General features: G+C 58.5%; 1 protein-coding gene across 2 annotated transcripts in view; it reads right to left on the bottom strand.

Moving 5' to 3' along the window:
- Positions 1-13,264, bottom strand: part of BCR (BCR activator of RhoGEF and GTPase) — a 75,090-nt gene that overhangs the window by 16,947 nt on the left and 44,879 nt on the right. Inside the window, exons 15-20 of one of the 2 annotated variants that reach the window (XM_075568448.1) lie at positions 12,875-12,972; positions 11,388-11,522; positions 11,054-11,113; positions 10,710-10,819; positions 9,519-9,658; positions 6,993-7,127 (exon numbers count right to left, since the gene is read on the bottom strand). In XM_075568448.1, the coding sequence (XP_075424563.1) occupies positions 6,993-7,127; positions 9,519-9,658; positions 10,710-10,819; positions 11,054-11,113; positions 11,388-11,522; positions 12,875-12,972 (678 nt within the window). Of the gene's footprint in view, positions 1-6,992; positions 7,128-9,518; positions 9,659-10,709; positions 10,849-11,053; positions 11,114-11,387; positions 11,523-12,874; positions 12,973-13,264 lie in introns of those variants that run through there. The other variant, XR_012787739.1, reaches the window with a different exon arrangement.

Raw genomic sequence — 13,264 nt, 5'->3', positions numbered from 1 at the left:
ACAGTCAGATAACGCAGTGAGAGGCAGGGGGTCACTAGTACAGTCAGATAACACAGGGAGAGGCAGGGGGTCACTAGTACAGTCAGATAACACAGGGAGAGGCAGGGGGTTACTAGTACAGTCAGATAACGCAGTGAGAGGCAGGAGTCACTAGTACAGTCAGATAACGCAGTGAGAGGCAGGGGGTCACTAGTACAGTCAGATAACGCAGTGAGAGGCAGCGGGTCACTAGTACAGTCAGATAACGCAGTGAGAGGCAGGAGTCACTAGTACAGTCAGATAATGCAGTGAGAGGCAGGGGGTCACTAGTACAGTCAGATAACGCAGTGAGAGGCAGCGGGTCACTAGTACAGTCAGATAATGCAGTGAGAGGCAGGAGTCACTAGTACAGTCAGATAACGCAGTGAGAGGCAGGAGTCACTAGTACAGTCAGATAATGCAGTGAGAGGCAGGAGTCACTAGTACAGTCAGATAACGCAGTGAGGCATGGAGTCACTAGTACAGTCAGATAACGCAGTGAGAGGGAGCGGGTCACTAGTACAGTCAGATAACACAGTGAGAGGCAGCGGGTCACTAGTACAGTCAGATAATGCAGTGAGAGGCAGGAATCACTACTACAGTCAGATAACGCAGTGAGAAGCAGGGGGTCACTAGAACAGTCAGATAACGCAGTGAGAGGCAGCGGGTCACTAGTACAGTCAGATAATGCAGTGAGAGGCAGGAGTCACTAGTACAGTCAGATAACGCAGTGAGTGGCAGGAGTCACTAGTACAGTCAGATAATGCAGTGAGAGGCAGGAGTCACTAGTACAGTCAGATAACACAGTGAGAGGCAGCGGGTCACTAGTACAGTCAGATAATGCAGTGAGAGGCAGGAGTCACTAGTACAGTCAGATAATGCAGTGAGAGGCAGGAGTCACTAGTACAGTCAGATAACACAGTGAGAGGCATGGAGTCACTAGTACAGTCAGATAACGCAGTGAGAGGCATGGAGTCACTAGTACAGTCAGATAACGCAGTGAGAGGCAGGAGTCACTAGTACAGTCAGATAACGCAGTGAGAGGCAGGGGGTCACTAGTACAGTCGGATAACGCAGTGAGAGGCAGCGGGTCACTAGTACAGTCAGATAATGCAGTGAGAGGCAGGAGTCACTAGTACAGTCAGATAACGCAGTGAGAGGCAGCGGGTCACTAGTACAGTCAGATAATGCAGTGAAAGGCAGGAGTCACTAGTACAGTCAGATAACGCAGTGAGAGGCAGGGGGTCACTAGTACAGTCAGATAACGCAGTGAGAGGCAGCGGGTCACTAGTACAGTCAGATAATGCAGTGAGAGGCAGGAGTCACTAGTACAGTCAGATAACGCAGTGAGAGGCAGGAGTCACTAGTACAGTCAGATAATGCAGTGAGAGGCAGGAGTCACTAGTACAGTCAGATAACGCAGTGAGAGGCATGGAGTCACTAGTACAGTCAGATAACGCAGTTAAAGGCATGGACTCACTAGTACAGTCAGATAACGCAGTGAGAGGCAGCGGGTCACTAGTACAGTCAGATAATGCAGTGAGAGGCAGGAGTCACTAGTACAGTCAGATAACGCAGTGAGAGGCAGGAGTCACTAGTACAGTCAGATAATGCAGTGAGAGGCAGGAGTCACTAGTACAGTCAGATAACGCAGTGAGGCATGGAGTCACTAGTACAGTCAGATAACGCAGTGAGAGGGAGCGGGTCACTAGTACAGTCAGATAATGCAGTGAGAGGCAGGAGTCACTAGTACAGTCAGATAACGCAGTGAGAAGCAGGGGGTCACTAGAACAGTCAGATAACGCAGTGAGAGGCAGCGGGTCACTAGTACAGTCAGATAATGCAGTGAGAGGCAGAAGTCACTAGTACAGTCAGATAACGCAGTGAGTGGCAGGAGTCACTAGTACAGTCAGATAATGCAGTGAGAGGCAGGAGTCACTAGTACAGTCAGATAACACAGTGAGAGGCAGCGGGTCACTAGTACAGTCAGATAATGCAGTGAGAGGCAGGAGTCACTAGTACAGTCAGATAATGCAGTGAGAGGCAGGAGTCACTAGTACAGTCAGATAACACAGTGAGAGGCATGCAGTCACTAGTACAGTCAGATAACGCAGTGAGAGGCATAGAGTCACTAGTACAGTCAGATAACGCAGTGAGAGGCAGGAGTCACTAGTACAGTCAGATAACGCAGTGAGAGGCAGGGGGTCACTAGTACAGTCGGATAACGCAGTGAGAGGCAGCGGGTCACTAGTACAGTCAGATAATGCAGTGAGAGGCAGGAGTCACTAGTACAGTCAGATAACGCAGTGAGAGGCAGCGGGTCACTAGTACAGTCAGATAATGCAGTGAAAGGCAGGAGTCACTAGTACAGTCAGATAACGCAGTGAGAGGCAGGGGGTCACTAGTACAGTCAGATAACGCAGTGAGAGGCAGCGGGTCACTAGTACAGTCAGATAATGCAGTGAGAGGCAGGAGTCACTAGTACAGTCAGATAACGCAGTGAGAGGCAGGGGGTCACTAGTACAGTCAGATAACGCAGTGAGAGGCAGGGGGTCACTAGTACAGTCAGATAACGCAGTGAGAGGCAGGGGTCACTAGTACAGTCAGATAACATAGTGAGAGGCAGGGGGTCACTAGTACAGTCAGATAACGCAGTGAGAGGCAGGAGTCACTAGTACAGTTAGATAACGCAGTGAGAGGCAGCGGGTCACTAGTACAGTCAGATAACACAGGGAGAGGCATGGAGTCACTAGTACAGTCCGATAACGCAGTGAGAGGCAGCGGGTCACTAGTACAGTCAGATAACATAGTGAGAGGCAGGGGGTCACTAGTACAGTCAGATAACGCAGTGAGAGGCAGGGGTCACTAGTACAGTCAGATAACATAGTGAGAGGCAGGGGGTCACTAGTACAGTCAGATAACGCAGTGAGAGGCAGGGGGTCACTAGTACAGTCAGATAACGCAGTGAGAGGCAGGGAGTCACTAGTACAGTCAGATAACGCAGTGAGAGGCAGCGGGTCACTAGTACAGTCAGATAATGCAGTGAGAGGCAGGGAGTCACTAGTACAGTCAGATAATGCAGTGAGAGGCAGCAGGTCACTAGTACAGTCAGATAACATAGGGAGAGGCAGGGAGTCACTAGTACAGTCAGATAACACAGGGAGAGGCAGCGGGTCACTAGTACAGTCAGATAACGCAGTGAAGGCAGCGGGTCACTAGTACAGTCAGATAACACAGGGAGAGGCAGGGGGTCACTAGTACAGTCAGATAATGCAGTGAGAGGCAGCGGGTCACTAGTACAGTCAGATAACACAGGGAGAGGCAGGGGGTCACTAGTACAGTCAGATAATGCAGTGAGAGGCAGGGGGTCACTAGTACAGTCAGATAACGCAGTGAGAGGCAGCGGGTCACTAGTACAGTCAGATAATGCAGTGAGAGGCAGGAGTCACTAGTACAGTCAGATAACGCAGTGAGAGGCAGGAGTCATTAGTACAGTCAGATAATGCAGTGAGAGGCAGGAGTCACTAGTACAGTCAGATAACACAGTGAGAGGCATGGAGTCACTAGTACAGTCAGATAACGCAGTGAGAGGCAGGGGGTCACTAGTACAGTCAGATAACGCAGTGAGAGGCAGGGGGTCACTAGTACAGTCAGATAACGCAGTGAGAGGCAGGAGTCACTAGTACAGTCAGATAACATAGTGAGAGAGGCAGGGGTCACTAGTACAGTCAGATAACACAGTGAGAGAGGCAGGGGTCACTAGTACAGTCAGATAACACAGTGAGAGAGGCAGGGGTCACTAGTACAGTCAGATAACGCAGTGAGAGGCAGCGGGTCACTAGTACAGTCAGATAACACAGTGAGAGAGGCAGCGGGTCACTAGTACAGTCAGATAACGCAGTGAGAGGCAGGGGGTCACTAGTACAGTCAGATAACGCAGTGAGAGGCAGGGGGTCACTAGTACAGTCATAACACAGTGAGAGAGGCAGGGGTCACTAGTACAGTCAGATACCGCAGTGAGAGAGGCAGGGGGTCACAAGTACAGTCAGATAACGCAGTGAGAGAGGCAGGAGTCACTAGTACAGTCAGATAACACAGTGAGAGAGGCAGGGGTCACTAGTACAGTCAGATAACACAGTGAGAGAGGCAGGGGTCACTAATACAGTCAGATAACGCAGTGAAAGAGGCAGGAGTCAATAGTACAGTCAGATAACGCAGTGAGAGAGGCAGGAGTCACTAGTACAGTCAGATAACGCAGTGAGAGAGGCAGGAGTCACTAGTACAGTCAGATAACACAGTGAGAGAGGCAGGGGTCACTAGTACAGTCAGATACCGCAGTGAGAGAGGCAGGAGTCACTAGTACAGTCAGATAACACAGTGAGAGAGGCAGGGGTCACTAGTACAGTCAGATAACACAGTGAGAGAGGCAGGGGTCACTAGTACAGTCAGATAACGCAGTGAGAGAGGCAGGAGTCACTAGTACAGTCAGATAATGCAGTGAGAGGCAGGAGTCACTAGTACAGTCAGATAACACAGTGAGAGGCATGGAGTCACTAGTACAGTCAGATAACGCAGTTAAAGGCATGGACTCACTAGTACAGTCAGATAACGCAGTGAGAGGCAGGGGGTCACTAGTACAGTCAGATAACGCAGTGAGAGGCAGGGGTCACTAGTACAGTCAGATAACATAGTGAGAGGCAGGGGGTCACTAGTACAGTCAGATAACGCAGTGAGAGGCAGGAGTCACTAGTACAGTTAGATAACGCAGTGAGAGGCAGCGGGTCACTAGTACAGTCAGATAACACAGGGAGAGGCATGGAGTCACTAGTACAGTCCGATAACGCAGTGAGAGGCAGCGGGTCACTAGTACAGTCAGATAACATAGTGAGAGGCAGGGGGTCACTAGTACAGTCAGATAACGCAGTGAGAGGCAGGGGTCACTAGTACAGTCAGATAACATAGTGAGAGGCAGGGGGTCACTAGTACAGTCAGATAACGCAGTGAGAGGCAGGAGGTCACTAGTACAGTCAGATAACGCAGTGAGAGGCAGGGTGTCACTAGTACAGTCAGATAACGCAGTGAGAGGCAGCGGGTCACTAGTACAGTCAGATAATGCAGTGAGAGGCAGGGAGTCACTAGTACAGTCAGATAATGCAGTGAGAGGCAGCAGGTCACTAGTACAGTCAGATAACATAGGGAGAGGCAGGGAGTCACTAGTACAGTCAGATAACACAGGGAGAGGCAGCAGGTCACTAGTACAGTCAGATAACATAGGGAGAGGCAGGGAGTCACTAGTACAGTCAGATAACACAGGGAGAGGCAGCGGGTCACTAGTACAGTCAGATAACGCAGTGAAGGCAGCGGGTCACTAGTACAGTCAGATAACACAGGGAGAGGCAGGGGGTCACTAGTACAGTCAGATAATGCAGTGAGAGGCAGCGGGTCACTAGTACAGTCAGATAATGCAGTGAGAGGCAGGGGGTCACTAGTACAGTCAGATAACACAGTGAGAGGCATGGAGTCACTAGTACAGTCAGATAACGCAGTGAGAGGCAGGGGGTCACTAGTACAGTCAGATAACGCAGTGAGAGGCAGGGGGTCACTAGTACAGTCAGATAACGCAGTGAGAGGCAGGAGTCACTAGTACAGTCAGATAACACAGTGAGAGAGGCAGCGGGTCACTAGTACAGTCAGATAACGCAGTGAGAGGCAGGGGGTCACTAGTACAGTCAGATAACGCAGTGAGAGGCAGGGGGTCACTAGTACAGTCATAACACAGTGAGAGAGGCAGGGGTCACTAGTACAGTCAGATAACGCAGTGAGAGAGGCAGGGGGTCACAAGTACAGTCAGATAACGCAGTGAGAGAGGCAGGAGTCACTAGTACAGTCAGATAACGCAGTGAGAGAGGCAGGGGTCACTAGTACAGTCAGATAACACAGTGAGAGAGGCAGGGGTCACTAATACAGTCAGATAACGCAGTGAAAGAGGCAGGAGTCAATAGTACAGTCAGATAACGCAGTGAGAGAGGCAGGAGTCACTAGTACAGTCAGATAACGCAGTGAGAGAGGCAGGAGTCACTAGTACAGTCAGATAACACAGTGAGAGAGGCAGGGGTCACTAGTACAGTCAGATAACGCAGTGAGAGAGGCAGGAGTCACTAGTACAGTCAGATAACAGTGAGAGAGGCAGGGGTCACTAGTACAGTCAGATAACACAGTGAGAGAGGCAGGGGTCACTAGTACAGTCAGATAACGCAGTGAGAGAGGCAGGAGTCACTAGTACAGTCAGATAACACAGTGAGAGAGGCAGGAGTCACTAGTACAGTCAGATAACAGTTGACAATATTTTTGTATCTCATGAGATTCACTGAGTGGGTAAAGTGTCACAAGGATTATAGCGTGTACACACACACACACACACACACACACACACACACACACGTTAGGGAGTGGGTATAAGGGGAGTCGGGGGGAGGGGTTAATACGATATTAGAATAGGACGGGCCCGGTTTTCCTTCTATAATTGGGGCGGTTTACCTCTGCCGGGTTTAGGAGGCGTTAACCTCACAGAGAGACGCGCGTCAGGTGGAAGATACAAAGTGACGCGTGTCAGGTGGAAGATACAAAGTGACGCGCGTCAGGTGGAAGATACAAAGTGACGCGCGTCAGGTGGAAGATACAAAGTGACGCGCGTCAGGTGGAAGATACAAAGTGACGCGCGTCAGGTGGAAGATACAAAGTGACGCGCGTCAGGTGGAAGATACAAAGTGACGCGCGTCAGGTGGAAGATACAAAGTGACGCGCGTCAGGTGGAAGATACAAAGTGACGCGCGTCACGCAATAACCTTCAGCGCAAACCGGTGAAGGTGACAATGTCCCCCCCTCCTGACCCAGACAGGGCCCGTGCCCGATGCCGTACAGATCCCAACAGGTAAAGGACAGAAGTTGCTGCAGGTGAGGCGCCCACAACTCACCAATGCCTTCCGCAAAGTTGGGGTACAGCTCATCTGTGAAGAGGGGGGCCGGGAGCTCCCGGAAATACAGCTTCAAGGTGCCAGCGATGGCGTTGACATCCATGTCACTCATCATGACCGACACGTCTTTGTTATCTGAGAGCGAGAAGAGAGGCGGACATAGCGAGAGCGTCCTCCCTGCCCGTCTCTATCCCAGCCGATGTCTGGATCTGTGGGGTCCCCGTGCCCGTCCCCCGTGCCCCGTGCCTATCCCCGTGCCCCGTGCCTGTCCCCGTGCCCCGTGCCTATCCCGTGCCCCCGTGCCTATCCCCGTGCCCCGTGCCTATCCCCATGCCCCGTGTCTGTCCCCGTGCCCCGTGCCTGTCCCCGTGCCCCGTGCCTGTCCCCCGTGCCCCGTGCCTGTCCCTGTGCCCCGTGTCTGTCCCCGTGCCTATCCCCATGCCCCGTGCCCGTCCCCCGTGCCTATCCCCATGCCCCGTGCCTGTCCCCGTGCCCCGTGCCTGTCCCCGTGCCTGCCCCCGTGCCTGTCCCCGTGCCTATCCCCATGCCCCGTGCCCGTCCCCCGTGCCTATCCCCATGCCCCGTGCCTGTCCCCGTGCCCCGTGCCTGTCCCCGTGCCCCGTGCCTGCCCCCGTGCCTATCCCCATGCCCCGTGCCTATCCCCATGCCCCGTGCCTGCCCCCGTGCCTATCCCCATGCCCCGTGCCTGCCCCCGTGCCTATCCCCGTGCCCCGTGCCTGTCCCCGTGCCCCGTGCCTGCCCCCGTACCCCGTGCCTGCCCCCGTGCCTATCCCCGTGCCCCGTGCCTGTCCCCGTGCCTGTCCCCGTGCCTGCCCCCGTGCCTGCCCCCGTGCCCCGTGCCTATCCCCGTGCCCCGTGCCTGTCCCCGTGCCTATCCCGTGCCCCCGTGCCTATCCCCGTGCCCCGTGCCTGTCCCCGTGCCTGTCCCCGTGCCTGCCCCCGTGCCTGCCCCCGTGCCTATCCCGTGCCCCCGTGCCTGCCCCCGTGCCTATCCCCGTGCCCCGTGTCTGTCCCCGTGCCCCGTGCCTGTCCCCGTGCCCCGTGCCTGCCCCCGTGCCCCGTGCCTGTCCCCGTGCCCCGTGCCTGTCCCCGTGCCTGCCCCCGTGTCTGGCCCCGTGCCCCGTGCCTGTCCCCGTGCCCCGTGCCTATCCCGTGCCCCCGTGCCTATCCCCGTGCCCCGTGCCTGTCCCCGTGCCCCGTGCCTGTCCCCGTGCCCCGTGCCTGTCCCCGTGCCTGCCCCCGTGCCTGTCCCCGTGCCCCGTGCCTGTCCCCGTGCCCCCGTGCCTGTCCCCGTGCCCCGTGCCTGTCCCCGTGCCCCGTGCCTGCCCCCGTGCCTGCCCCCGTGCCTGTCCCCGTGCCCCGTGCCTGCCCCCGTGCCTATCCCCATGCCCCGTGCCTATCCCCATGCCCCGTGCCTATCCCCATGCCCCGTGCCTGCCCCCGTGCCTATCCCCGTGCCCCGTGCCTGCCCCCGTGCCTGCCCCCGTGCCTATCCCCGTGCCCCGTGCCTGTCCCCGTGCCCCGTGCCTGCCCCCGTGCCTGTCCCCGTGCCTATCCCCGTGCCCCGTGCCTGCCCCCGTGCCTATCCCCGTGCCCCGTGCCTGTCCCCGTGCCCCGTGCCTGCCCCCGTACCCCGTGCCTGCCCCCGTACCCCGTGCCTGCCCCCGTGCCTATCCCCGTGCCCCGTGCCTGTCCCCGTGCCTATCCCCATGCCCCGTGTCTGCCCCCGTGCCTGCCCCCGTGCCTGTCCCCGTGCCTATCCCCGTGCCCCGTGTCTGTCCCCGTGCCCCGTGCCTGTCCCCGTGCCCCGTGCCTGCCCCCGTGCCCCGTGCCTGTCCCCGTGCCCCGTGCCTGTCCCCGTGCCTGCCCCCGTGTCTGGCCCCGTGCCCCGTGCCTGTCCCCGTGCCCCGTGCCTATCCCGTGCCCCCGTGCCTATCCCCGTGCCCCGTGCCTGTCCCCGTGCCCCGTGCCTGTCCCCGTGCCTGCCCCCGTGCCTGTCCCCGTGCCCCGTGCCTGTCCCCGTGCCCCCGTGCCTGTCCCCGTGCCCCGTGCCTGTCCCCGTGCCCCGTGCCTGCCCCCGTGCCTGCCCCCGTGCCTGTCCCCGTGCCCCGTGCCTGCCCCCGTGCCTGTCCCCGTGCCCCGTGCCTGCCCCCGTGCCTATCCCCATGCCCCGTGCCTATCCCCATGCCCCGTGCCTATCCCCATGCCCCGTGCCTATCCCCATGCCCCGTGCCTATCCCCATGCCCCGTGCCTATCCCCATGCCCCGTGCCTGCCCCCGTGCCTATCCCCGTGCCCCGTGCCTGTCCCCGTGCCTGCCCCCGTGCCTGTCCCCGTGCCCCCGTGCCTATCCCCGTGCCCCGTGCCTGTCCCCGTGCCCCGTGCCTGCCCCCGTGCCTGTCCCCGTGCCCCGTGCCTATCCCCGTGCCCCGTGTCTGTCCCCGTGCCCCGTGCCCGTCCCCGTGCCCGTCCCCCGTGCCCGTGCCCGCCTCTGCCCTGCACTCACTGGCATCGAAGGCGCTCTTCAGGGCCTGAATGTCGGTGGCCACTCCCGACACTCGGTAAATTCCGACCTCCTCCATCCCGCGCCGCTCGATCTCCTCCACGCACTGACGCACAATGTACGGGACCTTGGAGCGCTCCCTTCTGCGGGGCGACGGGTGAGAGGGTACGTGAGGACACAGCAGGAGCAGCTTTGAGTCTGCACTCACCTTCCCTAACCCCAGGATCCCCATCTGCAGATCCCAGATGGACTGCCAGAACGAGTGTGAGTGAGTGCTTGAAGACATGAAGGTGAGGGAACGTCTGTTCCCAGTGAGTGTGCGGTAGGTGTGTTCCCAGTAAATGAGAACTCCTGGTGTGAGTGCGTGCGATCATAGTGTGAGTCACTATGTGCTTCAAGTGTCAGTGTGTGAGTTCATGGTGTGAGTGTGAGCGACCATAGTGTGAGTCTGTGTGTGCGCTCATGGTGTGAGTGTGAGCGATCATAGTGTGAGTCACTGTGTGCGCTCATGGTGTGAGTGTGGGTGATCAGTGAGTGTGAGACAGTATGTGTGCTCATGGTATGAGTTTGAGCGATGAGTGTGAGCCCTCATGGTGTGAGTGATCAGTGTGTGTGAGTGTGAGTGATCATAGTGTGAGTGTGAGTGCGCTCGTGGTGTGAGTGACCAGTGTGAGTGTGAGTCAGTGTATGTGCGCTCATGGTGAGTGAGCAATCAGTGTGTGAGTGTGAGTCAGTGTGTGCGCTCATGGTGAGTGAGCGATCAGTGTGTGAGTGTGAGTCAGTGTGTGCACTCATGGTGAGTGAGCGATCAGTGTGTGAGTGTGAGTCAGTGTGTGCGCTCATGGTGTGAGTGATCAGTGTGAGTCTGTGTGCGCTCATGGTGTGAGTGATCAGTGTGAGTCTGTGTGTGCGCTCATGGTGTGAGTGATCAGTGTGAGTCTGTGTGTGCGCTCATGGTGTGAGTGATCATTGTGAGTGTGAGTCAGTGTGTGCACTCATGGTGAGTGAGCGATCAGTGTGTGAGTCAGTGTGTGCGCTCATGGTGAGTGAGCAATCAGTGTGTGAGTGTGAGTCTGTGTGTGCGCTCGTGGTGTGAGTGATCAGTGTGAGTCTGTGTGCGCTCATGGTGTGAGTGATCAGTGTGAGTCTGTGTGTGCGCTCATGGTGTGAATGTGCACTGGGTCCCACACTCACTTGGTGACAATGCTGATTTTAACCCCGAAGACCCCAGTCTGCTTGCAGGACGGGAGACGCTTCAGACTGAACTCGCGACTTGTGAACTTCAGTGATAGTTTGACCTCAATCTGCAGAGAGAGGGATCAGGGGGCGGGTCCTGGGGAGCGAGGGGAGGGGCCCAAAGATCAGGGGAGGGGCCTCAGGAGCAAACAAGGGTGCAAAGCGGCAGAGGGTGGGGAGCAAGGAACGCAGGGGGCGGGGTCAGAGCTGAGCAGGGGCGGGGCTTGTAGTCAGGGGAGAACAGAGAGATCCCCCTCATCACTCACTAATCCCCACCCCCTCAATCCACGCACCGCACTTACCCCGCTCATGGAGACAACGGAGCGGTGCCAGTCCTTCCCCAGCACCATCTGGGGGTCCAGCTAGAGAAAGAACCCACTCAGAGTGAGTGAGCTGGATTCCCCCACAGGCTGAGGCTGCTCCCACTCCACTGCCCCACCCCATCACTCCACACCAACCCCACCCACCCCACATACACCCCAACCCCCCCTCTCCCACCTGCCCCAAACCCCCCCTCTCCCACCTGCCCCAAACCCTCCCCCCCGGCCCCAAATCCCCCCTCTCCCACCTGCTCTAAAAAAAAAACCTCTCCCACCTGCCCCAAACCCCCCCACTCACCTTCCCGTCCCCTCTCACCTGCACTTGCCCCTTGGCGACCATGTGCTCACTGCTCTCCCCACCCTCCTCCCTGGAAGGCCGGCTCCTGCTGCAGCTCTTCTCATAACACAGGATGCGCAAGCTCTGCGAGCCCTCCAGCTCAATCTCAAACTCCTGCACAGGTAGGGGGGCAAATCAGACAGGACTGCAGGGAGGAAGAGGGGGGTCACGGGATCTCGGGGGGAGGAGGGGGTCACGGGATCTCGGGGGGAGGAGGGGGTCACGGGATCTCGGGGGGAGGAGGGGGTCACGGGATCTCGGGGGGAGGAGGGGGTCACGGGATCTCGGGGGGGAGGAGGAGACCAATGGACCCTGGCGGAGGAGGGAGCCACAGAGCCCCGGGGAGGAGGGAGTCACAGGATACCGGGGAGGAGGGAGTCACAGGATACCGGGGAGGAGGGAGCCACAGGATACCGGGGAGGAGGGAGCCACAGGATACCGGGGAGGAGGGAGCCACAGGATACCGGGGAGGAGGGAGTCACAGGATACCGGGGAGGAGGGAGTCACAGAGCCCCGGGGAGGAGGGAGTCACAGAGCCCCGGGGAGGAGGGAGTCACAGGATACCGGGGAGGAGGGAGTCACAGAGCCCCGGGGAGGAGGGAGTCACAGGGCCCCGGGGAGGAGGGAGTCACAGGATCCCGGGGAGGAGGGAGTCACAGGATCCCGGGGAGGAGGGAGTCACAGAGCCCCGGGGAGGAGAGAGTGACAGGATCCCGGGGAGGAGGGAGTCACAGGATCCCGGGGAGGAGGGAGTCACAGGATCCCGGGGAGGAGGGAGTCACAGGATCCCGGGGAGGAGGGAGTCACAGGATCCCGGGGAGGAGGGAGTCACAGGATCCCAGGGAGGAGGGAGTCACAGAGCCCCGGGGAGGAGGGAGTCACAGAGCCCGGGGAGGAGGGAGTCACAGGATCCCGGGGAGGAGGGAGTCACAGGATCCCGGGGAGGAGGGAGTCACAGGATCCCGGGGAGGAGAGAGTCACAGGATCCCGGGGAGGAGGGAGTCACAGGATCCCAGGGAGGAGGGAGTCACAGAGCCCCGGGGAGGAGGGAGTCACAGAGCCCGGGGAGGAGGGAGTCACAGGATCCCGGGGAGGAGGGAGTCACAGAGCCCCGGGGAGGAGGGAGTCACAGGGTCCCGGGGAGGACGGAGTCACAGAGCCCTGGGGAGGAGGGAGTCACAGGGCCCCGGGGAGGAGGGAGCCACAGGGCCCCGGGGAGGAGGGAGTCACAGGATCCCGGGGAGGAGGGAGTCACAGAGCCCTGGGGAGGAGGGAGTCACAGGGCCCCGGGGAGGAGGGAGCCACAGGGCCCCGGGGAGGAGGGAGTCACAGGGCCCCGGGGAGGAGGGAATCACAGGGCCCCGGGGAGGAGGGAGTCATAGGATCCCAGAGGAGGAGGGAGTCACAGGATCCTAGGTGGGGCGGGGGGTGGGAGGGGGCCTTTCAGGACACAGAACCCCTCTGACCTCATTCCAGCTGGGCTCTGCCGCGTTGCGATACACGCGTGTCTTTGCCTTGTTTACAAAATACCCAAAGGAATCCACTTCCAGTGTGCAGAACAAGTCTGGGGGAGCAGAGAGAGTGGGGGAGCAGAGAGTGGGGGAGCAGAGAGAGTGGGGGAGCAGAGAGAGTGGGGGAGCAGAGAGAGTGGGGGAGCAGAGAGTGGGGGAGCAGAGAGTGGGGGAGCAGAGGGAGTGGGGGAGCAGAGGGAGTGGGGGAGCAGAGAGAGTGGGGGAGCAGAGAGAGTGGGGGAGCAGAGAGAGTGGGGGAGCAGAGAGAGTGGGGGAGCAGAGAGAGTGGGGGAGCAGAGAGAGTGAGGGAGCAGAGAGAGTGGGGGAGCAGAGAGAGTGGGGGAG

This window comes from Ascaphus truei, chromosome 13, assembly GCF_040206685.1.
Source record: "Ascaphus truei isolate aAscTru1 chromosome 13, aAscTru1.hap1, whole genome shotgun sequence".
In the NCBI taxonomy this organism is placed as follows: Eukaryota; Metazoa; Chordata; class Amphibia; order Anura; family Ascaphidae; genus Ascaphus; species Ascaphus truei.
Note: the sequence above shows the minus strand (reverse complement) of the source record. Positions and strands in the feature narration are given on the sequence as shown.